Source organism: Euprymna scolopes, chromosome 1, assembly GCF_053919585.1.
Source record: "Euprymna scolopes isolate OS-2025 chromosome 1, ASM5391958v1, whole genome shotgun sequence".
In the NCBI taxonomy this organism is placed as follows: Eukaryota; Metazoa; Mollusca; class Cephalopoda; order Sepiida; family Sepiolidae; genus Euprymna; species Euprymna scolopes.
Genome location: NC_136482.1, coordinates 83887967 through 83911492, shown reverse-complemented (window position 1 = coordinate 83911492; position 23526 = coordinate 83887967). Strand labels below are relative to the sequence as shown.

Sequence of the window (23526 nt, the reverse complement as noted above, 5' to 3'; positions counted from 1 at the left end):
TGTGGTGGCAACCACTTATTTGCATATGCGAATAACATAACACTATAAATGGCAAGCCTAGGTTGGCCTTGGTGTGTCTTACTCAAATGCCACCGGAAGTGACGCCGAAGAGCGTACATGTCCTCCCACTAAGACTCTCTGACTCGACACCGTCATTTGTACATATTGTAAATATACCTTTTCTTTAATACACTTATTGCGTTATCTTGTTGTTTGCGTCTTCATTGTATTTCCTTACTAATCATTGTTCAACCTTGCAACCACAACAGTTGGCGACGAGATATGAAGCGTCAAATATAACAGTTTGACGAAGAACTATTTAAAAAAAAAAATGTACAACGCAAAGGTTGACCATTTTTTTTAAGGAAGGCAAAGTGTTGACGAGCAAATGGATTTTACGCTAAAGAGAAGTTTCAACTCAAGTGAAAAAAAAAACTCTAACGTGGCAAAAGCGACAATTTACGCTGTTTTCTGGGAATCCGACTTGCAAACGAATGTAAAAGTGAATTTTTGTTTTGTAGCTACACGACAAATCTTACAAAAGGACCAACTTGCAAACGAAAAGCGAACTTTGTTCTGTCGCAAAAACGACAGGTCAGACCCGTATTACGAAAAGCAAGGAAGTAACCTACGAAAAAAAGTTCACCAGTGGATTCTAATTACTGTTCTCCGTAAACAAAACAACAACTAAAGGACTTTTTAATTAATGTTTTGGTTGACGTCGGTACTAAAAGGAAATACCACAGCTAAAACTAAAATTCAAGGAAAGGATTTTTTTTTCTTGAAGTTGTCACTGAATAACGGATAATACAGTAAAACGTCACGGAAAAAAGGTAATCTCAATTTAAGAGGTATTTTAATTACTAAAATACTAGAGAAAAAAAAACTCAAAGAACTAAATGTACTGCATACATTTATTCAATTGTGACTCGATTAAAAAAAACAAAAAAACTTTTATTTTGTGGAAAGAGTTACTTATTAGTAAGTGCCTAAAAACGGAAAGTCAATTCCATTTCGTGATTCAAGATAAACCTGTTTTATTTTTATTTTTTTCAGCGTGACTCGCAAAAAGAATATATTGTTGCAAGCAGCGATATTATTATTGAAAACAGGAGCTTACAGCAATTTGCTTTTTTGTTGTAACCCAAACCGGTGTATATTGTACATAGTACAATATTTTTTTTTTAACTACACACTAAAAAAAACAAACAAAAAAAACATGGAAGACTTATCAAAAATGTTCATGCAATTTTTACAAGCACAGGCTGAGCGGGATGAACGCAGACAAGCTACACAAAACGAGCTTTTGCAAACACAAATACAGGCACAGGCTGACCGCGAGGAAAAGAGAGAGGACAGATTATTGAAATGGCAGCAGGAGCAAGAAGAAAAGCAGAAAATGGCACAATTAAAGCAGAAAAAGCTGCAATTGGAACAGGAAGAAAGGCATAAGAAACTACAATTGGAATATGAAGAAAGACAGGATGAACGTTTTGCTAAAACACTGGAACTACTAAAGAGTAATCGAGAAAATGTCGATAGTGTTAATTTCTCCCATACAACTATTTTTAATAGCATGGACACATTTCATTATGTGCCTGAGGAAGAAAAGAATTTTGAAGCATACTACACAAGATACGAGGATGTTTTTCAACTGGACTGTAAAAATTGGCCAAATAGTCAGAAAGTGAGCCTCTTACTCAGAAAATTGGGTACATCAGAACACAGCAAATTCGTAGATTACATATTACCTAAAAAAACTGCGGAATTAGAGTTCATGGAAGCTGTAAAATTACTAAAAGAATTATTTAATCCAAATATATCTCTTTTTCATAAAAGATGGCTGTGCATGAATCTAAGAAAGATGGACAACCAAGATTATTTGACATACGCATCAGTTGTCAATAAAAACTGCGATAATTTTAAGCTTACAGAACTAACGGTAGAAGATTTGAAATGTCTAATCTTCGATCAAGGGTTAGTTTCCACGAAAAATGCAGAAATACGCAGACGAGTGTTGTCTAAGCTGGAATCTTAGCAAGATTTAACCCTCCAGAAACTAGCAGAGGACTGTGAAAGGGCCATTACACTAAAAAAGGATTAAAAAAATATAGAAGAATCCGGAGTGGCATATGTAAGAAAAGTTAGAAAACCATACGCACCAATCAAGAACTTTACAAAGAAAAGCAATGGAACGGGATATTCCAAAGATACTAACCATAAATATAGTACAGAATATAACAAGCCTCTTCCTAGATATAACTGTAAGAGATGTGCAGAAAAGCATTGGGAATCAGATTGTCCTTATAAGAAGAAAAAATGCTACATTTGTAAGAAGGTGGGACACAAAAGCGATTGCTGCAGATATAACGATTACACCAGAAAGAGAGTACAGCAAACAAAATCAAATACAAAATTAGACAAAGATCGGCGAAAATACGTAAAAGTGGAAATATTTAAAACATCAATAAAGTTACAACTCGACTCCGGCTCAGATGTTTCTATAATAAACCTGAATACGTGGAAAAAGTTGGGAAAACCGGCCATGATGAAAACTAGTAAAGCAGCCCGGACGGTAACTGGTGGTGGTATAAAATTTGAAGGGGAAGTTGTCCTCCCGATAAAATTGAAAGGGATTTCAAAGAAATTAAAAATATTCGTACTAAAAAATAGTGAAAATCTGTTTGGAATAGATTTAATTGAGAAATTCGGACTATGAGATAAGCCAATCAATACATTCTGTAAAAAAATAGAATGTTCTTCTCCAACAACAGTAAATATAAAAGACGATTTAAAAAAAGTATTTCCTGAGGCATTCACGACTAACTTAGGTCGCTGCAATAAATTCAAGGCCTCGTTTGAACTTAAAGAAAACGCCAGCCCAATTTTTAGAAAAAAGCGAAATGTTCCGTTCGCTGGGTTGGAAAAGATTGATAAAGAATTAAATAGATTGGAACAGACGGGAATTCTATCAAAAATAGAACACAGCGAGTGGGCAGCCCCCACCGTATACGTAAAGAAAAAGAATGACGAAGTTAGAGTGTGCGCAGACTTTTCGACCGGGGTCAACTCCCTATTAAAAGATCACCATTACCCCCTACCAAGCCCAGAGGAAATATTCACGAAGTTGAATGGGGGTAATATCTTCTCCAAGATAGACTTGAGCGACGCGTATTTGCAAATACCGGTCGAGGAGAATTGCTCAAAAATACTATGCATCAATACGCATAAGGGATTATACAAATACAACCGATTGCCTTTTGGCATCAAAGTAGCGCCTGCCATCTTTCAGCAAGCGATGGACACCATGCTAAGTGGTATTGAGTGCGCATGTGCATACCTGGACGACATTGTTGTCAGGAGCAAATCCCTAGAAGAACATAAGGAACATTTGAAACAAGTATTTACTCGAATACAAGAATTCGGCTTTAAAGTAAAAGAAAGTAAATGTGACTTTTGTATGAGCGAGATTAAGTATCTTGGACACATAATAAACAAACATGGACGACGTCCAGACCCAGACAGATCTGCGGCAATAAAAAATATGCCAGCATCCGATAATGTAACAACCTTGCAGAGTTTCTTAGGACTCGCAAATTATTACCAATCTTTTATTGAAGGAATGCATAACGTGCGAGCCCCCTTAAATAATCTGCTTAAAAAGGATACACCGTGGAACTGGACGCAAGAATGTCAAACCGCTTTTGACAAAATAAAGAGCGCACTAACATCCGAATTATTCGTGACGCACTTTGACACAAACTTAAAAATAGTCGTCGCTAGTGACGCTAGCTCCTACGGCTTAGGAGCATGCATTCAACATATTATGCCGGATGGGTTTAGAAAACCAATAGCGCACGCTTCGAGAACGCTGATACCAGCCGAAAGGGCATATTCACAAATCGAAAAAGAAGCGTTGAGCATAATCTTTGCCGTGACTAAATTTCACCGATATCTATATGGTAGACAATTCATACTTGAAACCGACCATAAACCGTTAGTCACGATCTATGGATCAAAAAAAAGGATTGCCGGTATACACCGCAAATAGATTGCTGCGCTGGGGTACAATACTACTTAATTACGATTTCCAGCTACAACATCTAGCATCAAAAAAGATTTGCCATGCGGATTGACTGTCAAGACTGATACCACAGAAACACAATCTGGAAGAATCAGTCATTGCAGCAATTCGGACAAATGTTGAAGTAAAAAATATGGTAGCAAACATCATTAAGGAACTACCCGTAACTTTGTCGGACATTAAAAGGGAAGCCGAGAAAGACGAATATATAAAGGACATAAAAGAGAAAATTATAACGGACACAAAGGTGCAGGAAGTTTTCTCTATATGTGACGATGTGTTACTGTACAGCGAGAGAGTGGTAATACCCAAAACATTGCAGAATAGGATGTTAAGAGATTTCCACATAGGACATCCGGGGATAAATCGAATGAAGTCGTTAATGAGAAGCTACGTGTACTGGCGTAACATGGACACTGACATAGCGACAACAATTGATAAATGTAAAGGATGCCAGTTAGTGGCAAAATCTCCACCTATAGTACACAAACCTTGGCCGAAAACCAACCAACCATGGTCGAGAATCCACATGGACTTCGCTGGTCCAGTAGGTGAAAACTATTATTTAATTGTAGTGGATAGTTTCACAAAATGGCCGGAGGTAAGACGTTGCAGGAATCCAACAACGAACAACTCAATAGGGTTCCTACACGAGTTGTTTGCAAGATTCAGTGTAACAGACACACTGGTCACTGACAACGGAACGCAGTTCACATCCGCAGAGTTTAAGGAATTTTGCGACACGTTCCGAGTGAAGCACATCACGACTCCGCCGTATCATCCAAGGTCGAATGGCCTCGTGGAAAGGTTCGTGGACACGCTAAAACGAGCGTTAAAGAAATCCATTGGAACACCAACAGAAAAAGCTTTGCAACAATTCTTGCAAGTATATAGGATTACACCACATCTAGTACATCATCAAACATATCACCAGCTGATCTAATGTTTGCCAGAAAGCTAAAATCAGCGTTTGACAAACTATTGCCAAGGCAGGCAATTATCCGAAACACTACACACACGAGAAGAAAGAAATATAACTCGGGAGATCGAGTATATTTTAAGTGCTACAGAAATAACACATCTTACTGGGAATGTGGAGTAGTGGATAAACGCATTGGTGATTGTACATACTTGATTAAAGGTCCACAGAATATACATAAAAGGCACCTAAATCAGATAAAAAAACGTCATATCCAAGATGATGATGATACGACAACAGTCGAAGAGGAGGACACCATAGATATCATATACGAATCTTTTAATTTGGAACTGCCTCAAAATGCACCTGAACCCCGAAGATCAGGTAGGAAAAGAAAAGTGAATGTACCATTAATGGTAAACCCAAAAAGAAAAAGATATTGAAATCTGTGTGACTTCAAATCTTGGGAGGGGGGTGTTGTGGTGGCAACCACTTATTTGCATATGCGAATAACATAACACTATAAATGGCAAGCCTAGGTTGGCCTTGGTGTGTCTTACTCAAATGCCACCGGAAGTGACGCCGAAGAGCGTACATGTCCTCCCACTAAGACTCTCTGACTCGACACCGTCATTTGTACATATTGTAAATATACCTTTTCTTTAATACACTTATTATTGCGTTATCTTGTTGTTTGCGTCTTCATTGTATTTCCTTACTAATTATTGTTCAACCTTGCAACCACAACAATTTATAAAGGCTGTTTAAGTGTATTAGGCTGAAAAAAAAGTATATTTTCATTTTTTTAGGAGTTAAACTACACTGGTCACGTCGTATAAAGTTATCTTTTTAATTAGAAAGTAAAGGTTGTAATTGATGAGATTAACGTGAAAGAAGAAAAATAAGTGTAAATTGTGGAATTTAGAGGGGGAGCAGTAGATATTCATTTTTTTAAGTATTAAACGACGCTGGGTTACATGGTAAAATTTTACCGATTTCTGTATAGCCGCTTAAGGAATAAAATAAAACAAACAAATGAAATCTTTTCAGTATTTTCTTTTGAATATTAAAAAAAAAACAATAAAAGCCAAACACTTTTCTATCTACACGGAATTATTTTTCCAGCTAGAAACTTAATGGAATCACCAAATGATTTTATTTGGTGAACGTTTGTCTTTTATGCATAGCATCTAGGGGCAAATAACTCTAAAAAAAAGTTTTTAAAAAAGGTCGCTGTTAGAAATATTAATTCCAAATAAATTGAATTAAATATATTATCAATATAATTGTTGTTTAAAATTTATTAAATAACAATTTTAAATAGAATACTTAAAATAATTCTCCCACTAAAAACATTAACTAAGATACCACTATTTAGTAAAATCGATTTTTCTTAATGTCATATGCAAATAAGGTGATATCTTAATTTTATATTTTTGCAAATATTATACTATATATAGAAATAAATGATTAAAGTAAGACACGATTTGTATATATTAATCAAGTTGTGATCAAACAAACAGATAGGAATACGAACATATATATATATATATATATATATATATAAAGAAATAAAGACGAAATTTTAAAGCTAAATGAAAATTTAAAATTAAATAAAACTTTACTATATCATCAGACTAATAAAAATATTACACATTGAACTATTCTTTAATTCGACGAATGTTATTTCACAAACTTTACTATGAAAAATCCTATAAAGTTTGGGCTTTTTTCTGTTTTCTTTTTTATCTCTTCTACTATTTATTTTATTATATGTATTCCTGTTTCTATATACTTATCCCCTACTTTCTTTTTTTATAACCCCATTTTATTCATCTCCATTCTTCTAACTGCTTTCTTAATCTATTTCCTACTATATTCTTATAGTTTTTCTCTATCTCATTTCTACGCAAATGTCCTTAAGCTATTTTTTTATGTTTATTGCTAGCTTTTCTCCTCTTCTGACGAGAAGTATTTAACTTCAAAATGCCATGGCTCAAAGAGAATATTTGTTTCCTGTTCCTTTTCATTATTTGTCTGATTATATAGTAAAATTAGTGGGCCAGATGTTGTCTGTTGAAGTCATATACATTCTCAGACAGCCATATCTGAGTGACATATAGCTGAATTCTCCTGCCACATGTATGTTTTTCCTGCAGCCATTCTCTTCACCCAGCTGTTGGCAACAATGAACAGCAACTCTATATGGTCATTTGAATGAGGGTCTTATGTCGTTCCTGGAATTTTCTGTATTTCAGGTTATATTTTTACTAATTATTATTATTACTTTCTTATATTATTGTTTGTTATAGGTCAATATTTTTGGCTGCCATACGTTTTGCTCTTGTATTCGATGGATATAACTTTGTAATTCATTTATTATTCATACTAATAATATTTCAGCATATCTATAGGTTTCAAGTGATAGCAAGTTTTCATACAGTATCAGTAACTTAGGAAATGAAAAACAAGAAAATAAATCAATGTTATTTAAATCTTATATGAAGGGAATTCGTTCGCAGTGAAATAAAGCATATAACAAAAGGAAATCCTCATTTTAAATCCATCCATTCTCCATCCAAAACATAGAAAAGCTCGAACCGGAAAACAGATGACAGGTAATCTCAAGCTTGAATTATTAGATAGGAGTAAAGGAAGAAAGAAACCTTTGAAATAAACATTTTAAAAGGGGAATATTGAACTCAAATTTTTCTTCAAAATCTGAGTTATTGATAGAATGCCAGATCATACCATATTATATGCTAATTGAATCACAGAAATTCTCAGTCAGCTTACGCAAAAGCAGAAAGACGATTTACTTGGCTTCACCGTTTTAAGAACTTTTTTATATATATACATGTAGGGTAGAAATACATTAGGGTAAAAAGATACACATTTTGTGTGTATTGGGAACAATACGCTCCCTTGATGTTGGACTGCCTGTTAATCAATTATTGCTACTTTTACTGAAAGTTATGTGGCACTGTTAAGATTTACAGAAGAATTGAGGCAGCACAATGCTGTAAGCCAATGGTAAATTATATATGTAGCTGCATAAGATTGAAGTTTATTGGTATAAAGATAATATTACTTCTGTCTTGTTGACATTTTAAAGACAATTATAAACTTGAAGGTTCATTTCTTTGGTCATTGCGATTGGGGAAGGCTCACCAATACTGTTAAACTTTGTGCATTATCCCCCTTTAATGGAATTCTTTAAAAAATACAAGATTGATGGGTACTTGGCATATCACACTACATTATTATATAGCAATAATACTAACACTTTTATAAAGCTGCTATTCTGTAGGCATTCTTGTTAATTAAGGACTGATTTTTTATTAAAATATATTGATACTATGGGGAAAAAAAAGAAAAAAAAACTATAGTATAAGAAAAATATTAACGTTTCATCCCCATTTTCTAGGAACTTCTTCAGGATAATAAAATGATAGAGGCAAATTAAGTTAAAACCATGATGAGCCGAAAAGATTTTCGTGTTACTTTTCTTTAAAGGTGATCATTTATGGATGATGCCAGCCTCTCTATACTGTATCGTTATGTTCTTTATAAATGTTGCCTGAGCTCCAATACTTACCCACCACCTGCTGAAAAACAGTCACCGCAAAAACTAATCTGGCTACGATCACAAAAAAAAATAAATACAACTTTCCTTCCTTCTTTTCTGTACTGAAAACTAAATGAAGCTTCCATATTAATAATATGTATTTTAACTTGCAAGAAATTCAAGAACAAACTTTTTCTTTTTATCAAAATTCAAAAACACCAATTCCATGGAAAGAGATTTTTTTCAAGAACTTCCCTTCTGTGAAACACGTTGCTGCAAGATTACTTTCTCTGGGACTATAATATGGTCATCTTCAAATTTAATATCAATGACCACTAGTTATGAAAGATCCTTATGTCATCAAATTTCGTTCATTCCATTCACTTTTCTTTATTCTCTCATAATAATCATTACTATTCAACTATCAATCTGTCCATCACATTAACTCTTAACCTCGAATAAGTTTTAGGCCTTGTTAAGTGTTGGTTATTTGATTAAATTTTTTTAATGTAGAAAGCATCACGCATGAAATATATCGATCAATCATGGCCAATTAAAAATGTAAACCTAAAAACTGAGTTCGAGTCTATGAAATCATTTTTTCCTCTCTGTCTACTTATATAAACGTGGAATTCATTCCCTATAGATTCCAAGACGGCTGGGCCGATTTTTTTTTTTTTTAAATTTCACATAAATGCACTTTATACGTCTGGGAGGGTTATTCGATAGATTTTGATGTCTTTGATAGGTATCGAAAATCGATACTGGAAAAAATGATTAAAAAAGGATTAGTCTGATTTTTACCAAAGTTGACACTCTTATACAGCCTAACATCAAAAATTGATTTGAGAAATTTTATCAACAAACAAGCAGAATGGCTCATCATATAAAATCAACCGTATGTTCTTTAATAAGGTAGAGGAGCGTTCGAAATGAGTGCTTCTGTTTAGAAAACAACTGAACCATGATACTTGACTTTTGCATTTTAAACTTTAATTCAAGCCATTATATAAAAATAATTTTATAAAATCAACAGTAGGTTCTTTACAGCGTAATGTAAACTACAGTGTATTGTAGACAAAGTCACTGCGGGGAAGCATGTGAAAATTTTTCCAAGTGCACCATGGTGAGTTCCTGACTAGAGCAGAGAATCGTTTTGACTGAAAAAATGAGCGATTTCACCGACTTCAATGACAATAAAAGTATTGGAAGTATAGAAAATTTGTTGATCCGCATTCGATCCAGGGCAACGTCCGGTCTTTCCACTAGTCAGATATAAAATAATTATCTGTGACAGCATTTTAAGGAACATCGATGATCAAGATCTTTCTCCTCTGACTTGGAGCATGTAATGCAATGAGAAATAAGTGACTTGTTACGTTGAATGCCTATAAAACTCATCTTTTTTTTTTATCATGAAAATCTGGATTCTATCGATTCAACATGAATCAATCTTTTCTTGAAGACCACCTTTGAGAAACTTCTAGGACTGGCTTTTACTCCAAACTTATAATGAAAGACTTACATCAAATCTGTTGCTGGAAAAATGCTTGGATCATTCTACTGCTCTGAAGATTACCTGTCTTATAATGCAATTACCTACCTGTACAGGAGTAAGATTTATTCCAAGATAGAGTACTACTATAATATAGAAGAAGGTTCCACTTGGAGCACTCTTTCTTGCATTGACAAAGTAAGGAATCAACTTTGCAATCTGGTGAGGGAAAGGTGAACTGTTTTCGTCCCTTCAGCCTATTTCACACAGAATAGATATTGCTAGCCACTCTATACTGCATCGTTTGTTCTTTATAGATGCTTGACTGAGCTCCAATACTTGCCCGCCATCCATTGTAAAACATTCACTGCAAAAACTCGTCTGGCTACGATCACGGCAAAAACAAAACATATCTTTCTTTCTTTCTATGCTGAAAACCAGATGAAGCTTCGATGAACAAAATTTCTTCCCAAGAACATCCCGTTTTATGATATATCATATGTTTTATGATATATCATATGTTTTATCCACATATACAAACATCTTCTGCTCCTTTATCCTCTTCCTTTCACAAAACGTCCATTTTACTTTTACTTGTTAGTAAGAGAAAAGGTCATCTTGTACATCTCTGCTTTTACCAGGGCGTGCGCTACATGTTTACCAAAAAATATCAATGCATTCTATGTATTTCTGCATCAAATATTTCCTATAATGTTGATATGCCTGAAAACAGACAAACTGAATCCATCGTAACTGGAATGGAATGCAGTGATAATATTTCATGCAAATTATGAAAAGAAACAAAAACTATTCCTCTTTCAAGAATAAAATCATTCTTTTCAGTCTGCTTTATTTTTTAGTCTTTTAGTAATTTGTTTTTTCTATTCTTCCTGGTTTTCCTTTTTCGATAAAATGATGATGTTCAGTTAGCATCCAGGAAATCCGAGGAAGAACCTCCGGCTCTCCATAACATCACTAGAATTGCATGTGCTTTAGTTATGGATTATGATTCTTTACAGGAAGATGGGAAACAAGAGATTTATCAAATCTGCAAGCTTCTTAAAGAAATCATGATACGGAGTAGTGAGAGAGGTTCCCCCAAGGGTCGGCTGATTTTCACCTTGGTATGAAAGAATGAAACAAGGCCAACCATGAACACATACATGCATATGTACATGAACATTTGTATATAATACATGCATATGTACATGTATTCAAAACAAGAACATTTGTATATAGTCCGAAAATATGCAGACTCTCATAAAACACACACAGGCTTCAAACTGAGAGGAATTATATTCATAGGCAAATTAAATATAAATAAAACAAGTGAAGCATGCATGGTCTCCATGAGTGCACAGAGAACAAGGTATAAAAAAATGGCTAAGTTCAGCATTTGCCCCCCTGCTCCATTTAGCCCCAAAATCCCCAGGGGACATCAAATCCTGGTGAAAATGAAATGAACAAACGGTGCAGTTTTAGGCCTTGTCATATGTAAATTTGAGTTCTACATCATATAAAAAAAGTCCATCATTTACCCTCCCCACCCATTTAGCTCCAAAAATCCCCAAGGCTTTAAGATATTTAAATTTGAGTTCAGCACCATGCAAAACTGCTAAATAGACATACACAGAAAATTTTGGACAAATATGGTGAAATAGTTCCCAGAATGGAGTGTTTTTATTAACCATAAAAGCGCCTTTGGGGAACACCCAAGAGTTATTGTGAATTATAGATAAACAAAATTATATAGAAATCAGTTAGTTATAACTTTTCAGGAAGTTTTTATAAAAATTCAAGGCATCAATTTTTTTTAATAAGCATAAAAGTGTCAATTTTAGCCATTTTAATACGAAAGCAGCCCTAGTGAGACAACCGGAGTTTTCTCGGAAAATTTACTCAGTTACTTTTTTACTCATATCATGTTTAATGTTTGCGCAAAATTTAAAAAAATTTCAAGGCGTAGTTATTAAAAAAAAGTGCAAGCAGACGAACGAACGAATGGACAAGAGTGAATTTACAGGTCCACCTCCTTTTGTCGGGGGAACAAAAAATAATAAAATAAATATTATAAATAAAATATATAGTAATAAGTCGTGATTCATAGTGATAAGTAATAAGATTGTATATATAAAAGCAAGAGATTTAATTTATTTGGCTCCCCAAATTCATACCAGAGTAAGGACACATGACTTACCGTTACAAAATAACCATCATCAAAAACCTAAGCCACGGCAACCTAATCTCCTCTGATAAAAGAACACTGCTCGTTGAACTAAAAAATAAATATCAAGCCAGTTCTTATCAATAACGGAAATCAAAATTATATAGTCGATCAGCAAATAAAATCAATACTCCAGAACTTAAAAAATACCAGCGCCACAAATAGTAATACCCGACAACATCAAAATCCTAATACCATTAACCTATCCTACTGTAACGAACTGCAACCGTCGGGTTTGAATTAGAAGAAAAGGCAATAAAAATATTATCCATAGATACGTTACCCTTATTGACAACAACATTAGATTTATCATATATTATAAAAAATTTAAAACCAAAAACCTAATAGTAAGAAACAATTCTTTCCCTACCACGAGAACAGACGAATGTCATTTATAAGTTCAAATATCCATTGGGGGAGCGCAATTCATATAACAACAATAAAACTAATAACTAACTGTATAAACGTTAAGTCGATTATACAACCATCACCCTATCACGTCGCCTTACCATACAGAATCTGTAGACAGGCAAATAAAATTTTGCTTTGGTTTGATAAGCAATTTTTATTTTTTAATTATTTGCATTTTCATTTAATTTTAATTTAATTTTATTTGCCTGTCTACAGATATCTTTTGGTTTTTATTAACAAATTGATTGAAAACTTGAACTGAATTTTGAAACTGATATATGAAAGACATTTTTTACCGGATTGATGTAATCAAAGATTTGCCGGATATCCAATCAAACTAAAGAAAACTGTGGAAGTATGTATATATTGGACTGTTACCAGCTTTCTTGGATTTATTATAATACACGTTGGATCTTTTTACCTGCCGAATACTAAGAACTTCCATTACAGGATTTAGCATGCACTTTCGATTTGAAATTTAATATTTTTTTTCTCCAATTTCCCTTATTCTATGTAGTTAAAATGATTTAAAAACTTTAAAAACATTTAATGTAATTTTCTATGTTTATTACCTTTAGCAAATTAAGTGCAAACCTTTTATAATATTTGCTAATATTTTTCCACCGAGGAGATGTATAAACATCGAAAACTCATGGGTTAAGGAAATATATTTTACTATACTGTATTCTTTGTCTTGCATACAATAAAATTTCTATATTTGAAACTTAACTTTTTCACATCACAATTTTAAATTCCTAAATATATATATATATATATATATATATATATAAACCAGTTTTTCAAGAATAGTCGTTTAAACAACAATTAAAACTAAAACAAACGCTGACAGGAAAACCTTGTATATACAAAGTGCTCAATATCTTTTGAGATAGAGCTTTATAAAAACAATAATTTTACTTATGTGAACCTTTTATTGCAGTTTTATAGTTATTCTATTTTTCAAAAGTGCGAATGATCTTACTTAACGACATGCATTTGTATGAAAAATTAAAATTAGCATTTTTCATGGAAATCTAAAAAGTTATTAGACACCATCAAGCATGTAGGATGGTTGTTGTTGAGCATCGTTCATGCATTTTGTATGAATCAGATTATTATTATTATTATTGGCATTTATTTCCACAATATCTTTCCAGTTAAAATTCTGGCTTGAAAAGCATTAGATACTTATGGGAGGAACCACATGAAGGTTGCCAACATCTATAAGTGAAAGTGTTTCTGTAGAACGAACTGGATTCAAACTTGGCACACCCAGGTTGTGCCAGTTCGTGTTGTTAACCAGTTAGCCATCTTCACCTCCCTCTGATGTATGGTTCAGTTATCAAAGACTAAATCGGTTATCCAGGCTTTTAGTTACAAATGAAAAGGATATCCAGACTTATCTAGAATCGGACGCAACAAAAAATAACCAAATTAAAAGGAAAAGAATAAGAACTCCCTGTTTACTTGCCTCTCCACAAGAACAGAGTTAGACGCATGGTCAGTTTTTAAGGTGGTAAAAATCTTGATATCTGACGTTTGTGAAAGTGTTTAGTAATTGTCTGATGCGTCTCTACCGGGAAATGCCGACGGCCTATCCGGGATATTTTTTGTAGACCAGAATGCTCCTTCTCTGGAGAGCTGACTCTTTAATTACACTTTTTGACCCCAGTGCATATCTTCTCACTTTGGGAGAGTGATAAATACCAAGGTTTATTGGCGACATGGGCAGCTGGACACCCAGCAGAACCAAAAACAAGATATACCAACAGAGAGATGGATTCTTGTTTAGGGTCAGTTTCTAAAGGGTCAGCGGCCATCTAGTCCGCAATTTTTTTATGCTGGTTAATTCTTTTTCATTACAGTTTTTACTTGTTTTGGATCTTGTTATGAATTTGACACTGTATACACTATAATTTTTTTCTTTTCTCTCTTTAAAGCTTCCCCACGAGAGAAAATTAGGCACAATCAGTTTTTTAATGTGGAGAGAGAGGGGTGAAGGGGGGACTAGTTCCTCCGAGGGGGAACTGGTAGTGACAATTGGTATGAAGGGTTTCCCTTACATTGACCAAAACTGATTGCTACAAGAGCAATGGTCTGATATGTGTGGTTGCCCCAACATATAACTTTTAGTGCAGAATCTGCAGAACAGATACTACACTTTGATCTTTGATTCCGGGCTAAGGTGGCATAATGCACAGCATAATCACGCTGACATGCCGGTTCTCGTCAGATCACCGAAGTTAAGCAACGTTGAGCCTGGTTAGAACCAGATGGGTGACCATTTGGGAATTCTATGCACTATATGTGCTCCCCGTTTATCTTGGCATTTGTTTCTAGTCGTCCTGAAGAGGCAATCCACTTGCCGCTGGTATTTAACAATGTCGACTCAAGAGAGGTGTGATTGGAGATTGCACACCTCCTGCCACAAAACTTTCACACGCAAGAGCCTATATTTATATGATAAATATAGGGTGCTTCTTTGTTATAATAGCGAAATTCAAAAATCTGTTTTGCTTATTAACACATGGATTGAAATTTAAAATTGAGATGATAGTGTCAACAAGAATATCGAAACATGAAATAACGAATATACTGGAGCGGTTATAAAATCCAAAGAATAGTAATGAATTGCAAGATATTTTATTAGCCTATTTCAAGCCATGCATATTAGGCAATCCATTATTTTCAAATTGGTAAAATCCTTTGAAAAGTCCTTCAAATAATCAGGTATCCGTACAGGCAAAACGTTGGAGTTAATTAACTGAAAAAGCAGTATTTTGTGCAATTGTAGCCGATAACTTTCTTCTGCTGTTAATTTATATTAAGTTGATATATATATATATTTTTTTCTATGCTTATATTTCTAGAGGTGAAGTATATTCTAAAATTGAATAAACTAAGAATGTTAGAAATGTTCAAATGTTCTCCTCAGCATTGCAGGATAAATGAAGTCTAATTATCTAAGTTATATTTAAGTCACGAACCAATTTGATCGTATCCAGTGAAATTTAAGTTTTAAAAAGAGGGAAGAGGAATGTTCTTATAAGAAAAAAAGGGGTATTCTTTTTTACACTATCACCTCAATTTCAACTTTCAATCTATGTGCTAATAAGCAACGGTCATAATTACCCATATCTATTATGCTAACAACATTTCCTCTGATGAGATAAGCCATTTATAAAAATCCATAGGTTAAAGAAAAAACTTTAATAATTATCTGTACTGCTTTTTCAAACAATAAATTCTGTTTTAATTATGCATAATTTATCTAAAATTTCCATTTATTTATATAAATTCAGCCGTCATCCCTTTTTTAACAGATAGAATCGCCCGATCGCTGAAGACAAGATTCAAGCAGGCATTTAATACTTATTATAGTAATTATATATATATATATATATATATATATATATATATAAATTCACCTGTCATCCTGTTTTTAAAAGATGAAATTGCCCGATCGTCGAAGACAAGATGCAAGAAAGCAAGCAAGGTCCACAGAGTTTTATAATTATATCTTTGTCAAGATAAACAGAGTTTTATAATTATATAAACGAATCTGCATCAAGTTAGGGGAAGTAACTCTGTTTTGTTACAATTAATGGCGGATGGCATCCAATTGTCAATGTGCATGTTTTATGTTATGATGCAACAATCTTTAACTAATACCGTCATGATAATTAGGTAGATAACATTGCTTTTAGTTGAAATTGGCATATAAGTAAGTAGATACCATTGATTTTTAATGAAACCTTTATTTGCTGACTATCGGATTTCGCTATTATAACGAAGATGAACCAAATATTGTCATTGAAACAGTTACTTCTTGATAGAACCCTTTTAAAGAGAAACCAGCGCAGATCAAGTGGTGATGAGGATTGTAGCTATGCATAGAGATTTGAAAGCTAACATATATGTATGCATAGAGAGTGAGGTGGGGAGGCAAACAAGAGATGTAAAGGACAAGATGGATGACAGTTTGAAACTTCTATTTATATATCAATGTATTTTGTGGGTTTATTATAAAATGAGATAATGGACTTGCATATACAAAAATAATAGTCATCATCTTTTTGTTTTGTTTCGAATATCCAATCATTTATTCAACAATCAAACGCGATCAAAGAAGGGATAAACGATTTTGTTAAAAGTTGATTATTTCATGAAAGAAGCCATCTCCTAAGCCTTGTCTCAATAAAATTACTGACACGATAATCAACGATAGTCTGATAGATTATTTGTGTCTCTTTTTAGGAGAGTACATTTCTAAGTACCTATAAAAGGTTTTTGTGTATATAATAATATATAAGATAGAAATATATAAATATATGCCAATACCTACGTGCAGGATTCACTCCTAAACTAATTAGCTGATCTATGACGTGGTGATCGAATGTATCATGCACATGAAGAATATAAAAAGATGGAATTTTGGGCGAATTGAGCGACAGCGTTTGAAATAGAATAAAACAAGAACACAAGATTTAAATAGAAACAAACATGCGTGCGTGTGCGTAAGACTAGGATCATAAGGGGGGAGTAAAAAAAATATATGGTAATTACAGTACGTACATTTCCTCTGTCTTGTTGGAAAGCGGAATCTGAAAGGTCAGTGTCCCAGAGGAAGAACACTGACTTGCAAATAAACACTGAACAATTCCAACGGCATTCCCTTTTGGGGGCGTCTCAAGCAATTGGCAAAAAAAAAAACAAAGAAAAAAAAAAAGACAGGCGTGCTACAATTTATAAACTATATATATCTATATCTATATATATAAAGGCCAAAATGTATGTATGTTTGTATGTCTCGCAAAAACTATCGACAGAGGCGACAGATCCTCATGAGTTCAGCATCATTTTAAATATCGACCCTTCCGACGACAAATATAAAAAAATTGGCCCAAAACATTAATTCCTTCACTTTAAACTGGGCAGTTTTCTACAAGGAGTTGTCGTTTTTTTTTTTTTTTTGCGTCGCCATTTTTGCAAGTCATCGTATTGACTGGATTGACTTCGCTTAATTCCAACATTCTGAACTTCCGGTCGGAGGATGGAGACATCGGCAAGCACGTCACTTTTCTTTCCTCTTTCGCGTTACAGGTTAGAGGATGCCTGCCTACTGCCACTTTTTTCTCTCTCAACCCTAACTGCCTACTGTTGTTTCACCCACCTCCATGCTACTATTAATTAATTTTTTCACCTCCCCCCAACTGGGGTCATTACTCGACCCAAGCAACGCCGGGGAACCCCGCTACTATACCACTTTTTTCACACCTTTTGATCCCCCCCCCCGGGGAGATCCTTACTACTTGGCAACGCCGGGTAGCCCGCTAGTTTTATAAAAAAACTACCATTTTAAATTTTTCCATATATATATATATATATATATATATGAGAGAGAGAGAGAGAGAGATGTGTGACAAAATAATGGAAACATCCTGGAGCAGTAGTTTTCTGGTGGCAGTTCCTCTATGAAATCCAACCTTTCCTTTAAATTTGGTCAAGCATTTTGAGGTTAAACATGGAAAGGACGTTCAGACCAACAAAATTTGGAATCCAACATTGAAAGAGGCAATTGTTTGATATTGTCACTAAAGACAAGCTGATATCTATTGACTCATGCTATAGTGTCATTAGAAAGATCCGGCTCAACCCACCAAGGTGATAGTCTTATAAAGTAGCGTAACAATGATTTGAACTTCGAAACTTTTAGAAACAAAAATTTAAAAACTTTCGCAAATTAAAGCTTGAACTTTTATTTTAATTTCTCAAGCTTTCAACATCTTGTCGTTTTAGGAGGAATTATAAAACTTGTACATATTATTCAGTCAGTTACAACATATATGAGAAGTTATTTATCACCCTTCCGCGGTTGGAAAGCGAAATCTGAAAGGTCAGTGTCCCAGAAGAAATAAACACTGAACAATTCCAACGGCATTCCCTTTTGGGGGCGTCTCAAGCAATTGGCAAAAACAAACAAACAAAAAAAACAAACTAAGTCCTTCTCAAAGGGAGAAGGCAAAGCCTGAAAAAGTGCATCTCCTAGAACTGTAGAGATTCAGACACCAACAGAAAACAAAGCCAACAATGGCCAAGGTTCTGTTAGTTTGATGTCGAGGGAAAAACGCCTGGCCGATGGCAAGCGATATTTATTAACAATGAAAAGAAGCAGAAGATTTGGATTGGGGAAAATTAGGTATAGTTAATTTTGTTTCATAAAAATATGTTTGAAAGAATGAATGCTGCCTAACTGCACACAAATATATAGTTAATTTGGTGGGCCACTGTTCCAACTTGGAATGGATTTCTCGACTGGAATCCTTAGCTGAAATATTTTCCATTTTTTAATATAAAAATTGTATTTTAAAGCCCCGTATCTATAATCATTACCTCATTATATATGCGAATGTACATATGTGCAAAGTACTTTAATGGAATTTTCCCTGGCGAACTCGTAGCATTGGTGCCCCTTCGATGTAAATATCTCCAACTAACCTGACAAGCATCAAAATTACATGTCTTCACTGTAGAGATAACCCTTGAATCTTCAATAAAATAAAAAGCTATAGCAAACATCTAAATGACTACTTTAAACACAGTTCCTGATTTCAAAAAAAGAAAAACTAAAAGATTCATCTGCCTTACTTTTAATGCTAGGTTTATTTTTGGTGTCTTTTCAATTCAATAGAAATCCTCCTAAATTTGCTGATGAGGAGACCGTGCTTACCAAAAAAACTATGTATAATTGTTCTACGTGACTTCATGTATACCACAAATAAAAAGCACGGATTTCCGAAACGATCGTACAGATAATTGACTTTGTTGTTGTTCCTTCTTATGAAACTGATTTTTAATTTTTAATTAAAATTTGATTTTTAAATTAAAAAATTTTTTTTTTAATTTTTAAATTATAAATCACATTACTTAATATATATATATATATATATATATATATATATATATATATATATATATATACTAGCAGGATGCCCGGCATGCTTGCGCGTAAAATACGCTTAAATATGATATCTTGATTCATGCTGATTTTCTATTTATTATTATATTCAATTTTATTATATAGTAATGATTTAAAAAGTTTTAAAAAAGCCATCACCGAGAATCGAAACCAAAAGGCTTAGCTTACGATTTATTTTTGCCTCTGCCGTTAATGACTGAGCTATGAAGACATGTTTGCTGTAAGGCTAAAAATTAAAACATGAACTAAAGGCTATTACGTTATGCATGCATATTCGTAATGGCGTCGTTCCACCTTCACCTGGAAAACTTCATTATTTTGTTTTAATTTTCAAATTTTTGCATAGATTTTTCCGGGTTAAAATCCAAATACAAAGTTTCATACGGGTTTAAATACCTTATATATGAAGATTAATGTCTGTAAACCAAAAACTCTAGGAGTTTGGTAAGCAAACGTTTTTAAACATATATATACGCATACATGAATATATATGGAAAGAGTTTTCTGTTTACTATAAACTTTTTACGCAACTATTACGCAAGTAAAAATCATGTAGAATACCTGCATTAATATAATTACACATAATAGTTAACTAAAGATGATCATTTCATTAGAAAACCGAACAAAAAAACTAATTGGGAATTAATTAAAATGAATGTTTAAAAGAATATGCAAATTAGTTAGATCTTTTGCTAGTGAATACAATTCCACGACCTATTTAGATGAAAGTAGTATTTTCTTTTTAACTAAATAGGAAAAAGGGTTTTTAATATGAATATCAAAACATAAAAAATCAAATTTATAGAAGTATATATACATATATATATATATATATATATATATATATATAAGTTGGAATGTGAATTTGAAACCGTTTTTCTGTGTCTGTTTATCATTACAATAAAATTCATTTTTTCACTTATTTCTATTTCGTAGGTTTTTTTCATCCGTGTGCCAAGAAAGACAAGGCTGGTTGCTCCCATCTGTGCATGCCTCTTCAAGGGCTCAAGTACCAATGTGCCTGTCCTACATTTGGAGGCTTAGCCATGAGTAAAGATGGCAAAACTTGCTTACGTAAGTACACCTGTCATTTTATGAGATTTATTTTATTGATTCTCCACATGTAGTCTCTTAAATGACTTTATTCAGAAACGCAGATTTTTTATCAAGGAGGACCGTCATAACGTTACATTTTCATGGGGTTTCCAGCTTTCTTTGAAACAAATAACATCTACTAATTCGAAACCACCAAGTGCAATGGCATATACACATGCTCCCAGTGTCTTATACTGGTCTTTATCAACCATTTTTTTCCTTCATTCTTTCAGCAATTATTTAAGTTGATTAGAAACAAATGTGAGCCATTGCACTCATTAGATTGTTTGAAGAAGGGAAAATGAATTTACAAAGCCAATTCTATATACTAAACAAAAATAAAAATTTAACCCCTTTCTCTTGGACCTCTTTCCCTCTCTCTCTTTTTAAAATTACGGATTAAATTGTATTATTACTCGTTGCCATATCCACCCTTGTTTATTATTAACTATTTCAATCTTTTTTATTCTTTCTAATCTTTGTTGATAAATAAAGTGAAAGAGAATGACGGAAGCGAGAGTAAGCGATACTGTATAAAATTGCACTCAAGGGGTCACATCACATACAGTGAGAGGATAAAAGTGACCGATAGAATTTTAATAAATTGTGGACTACTTGGTAAGTTAATTCTAAATTGGAGTTAATTACAACAATTAAAATGAAAGTTTTTTTTTTTTTACAAACATAACTAAATTCCAAAGATGAGGAATATTTTAGCATGTATTTTGTGTGATTAAAATACATAGGGAAAATACCGTTAGGGAAATAAACGGCTTTACTATAATAACAGGTATTTTATATTCTATCCTTATACCTCTATTGACACTATTGGTTTAATATTATAAAACTGAGTCAGAGACTTAGAGGTTATTCAGGCCATTTATAACTATAACAGTCAGATTTTCATAAATAAATGGTTGTTGGAATATGCCATGGAAACCGCCATTGAAGATGCAATGACCACACATTTCTCCGATTATTAGGTTCTTGTCTCTAAGTAGACATTTTAATGTTAGGAATAATAACAAAAGTCCAAGGGGGTTAATGCATCATGGTTCTGAGTAAGAAAGATTCTTCAGACGATTAATATTTATTTGCATAATAAAATTAGAATTCTCCAGGCAATTGGCAGACTAAAGCCAAGGAGAAATTATCAGAGCTTAAATATAGCTACAGGGTCATATTCAATTTTAATAAGCAGTACTGCCAAGCTTCTTGGTTTTAGGCAAGATAACATTGGCCTTTTTTTTTCATACGTTATCAATATGTAAATTTAACACTTACAATCAAAACTATCAGCTCCTTTTAAATTTATTAGTTGATTTAATGCGTTTTTAAGCAGTTTTTCTATTTATTTTTCAATTTCAATGAGTTCAAATTTCTCTCCAATATTAACCGACAATTTTCAAGTTCGATGCATCTCTTTTTTCTTTCATATGTTTCTCTCTTTACAACTTAATGATTTGTGTGTTGAGTTGTGCATTTGTAGGAATATATTTATGAATCTACTTGTACAACCATTTTAGAAAAAAATACTGACACACTCTTTTTATACACTGAACTATTGTAGGAAGTATATTAATGACGACGATGCTAGCTTTGAATACTATGACAGAATACGAATACAACCATGCACATTATAAGCCAGCTACTGAACTCTTTACACTATCCAAAAAGCAGCTCGAAAGATTAAATCTGTTCTGATTCGAGCAGCCAATGATATGAGGGGACTTGATTCTGGCATATATCATCATTAACTGGAATATAAACCTACCTTTCTAGGATGTTTTCTTCACAGTGTCGGGTCATGATTTCTGTGAACACTGTCACGTTTGTTTTGATAGAAGGGCATCATTCGCTGCCATAGTAGATCGTGACAATGACTACCATAGCCAAGCACAAAATAGACATCGACACATATTCATGGACATAATAACTTGTCTTTTACATGGCTTGTTGCACTTGCTATATTTTTATCAATAAATTAAATTCGATAATACCTTTGGAAGATCTATGAGCCCAAAATTGTCAGCTATAAATAAAATAACTTGTATTCAATTAATTGTATACATTTTCGTCATATTCAGTTATCTTTATTGTAAGGAGTATGTTGAAAACATTTAAGAAAATTGACGTTATGTCAAAATGCCGGATGTAAACATCATATATTGCATAGTCTCATTTAATTTGCGGTTCGTTAAATACGTTTATGGAAAGGGTGCATGATCAGCGTAATCTATACTTACTTGAGCTAAAGAATTGGATATTCCCCAATCAAATCTTATTGGATACTAATTACCTATACCCGGTCTTGTTCAAGACTCTTTACTTAAAAAAAAAAAAAAGTTTGCAAAAGTGTTTTTCAAATAGTATTTTTAAAGTTTATTTTAATTATTACTACATCGTGTGATTTCTTAATGGATTACAATTTTTATAACAGTACAATTAATTTTTCTTATGGTAATGTTGATAAAATTATTGGATTTAAGTTAAACATTTAATCTTTTAATGCATGATGATTAGGGAGGAATCTGTACAGTTCACATAGCATTAATTTTCCCTGCGCAATTATAGATTTGGCAATTATCAATTGGTCATGATGCCATATTTTAACTAAGTATCGATTCCTTGTGCTGACGATGAGATTTGATAATTATAAAAATAATATCATCTCAGAAACGATCGCACACAAAATTGTTGCTTATGTTGAATTCTTAGAGTGTATATAAATAATTATCACAACTCTTTACC

At 33.3% G+C, this 23526-nt stretch overlaps 1 protein-coding gene across 1 annotated transcript in view; it reads left to right on the top strand.

Moving 5' to 3' along the window:
- The window catches only part of LOC145245728 (low-density lipoprotein receptor-related protein 5-like), an 847618-nt gene that overhangs the window by 627567 nt on the left and 196525 nt on the right, over positions 1-23526 (top strand). The window contains exon 6 of the mRNA XM_080107325.1: positions 20617-20754. Within this exon, the coding sequence (XP_079963451.1) occupies positions 20617-20754 (138 nt within the window). The remainder of the gene's footprint in view (positions 1-20616; positions 20755-23526) is intronic.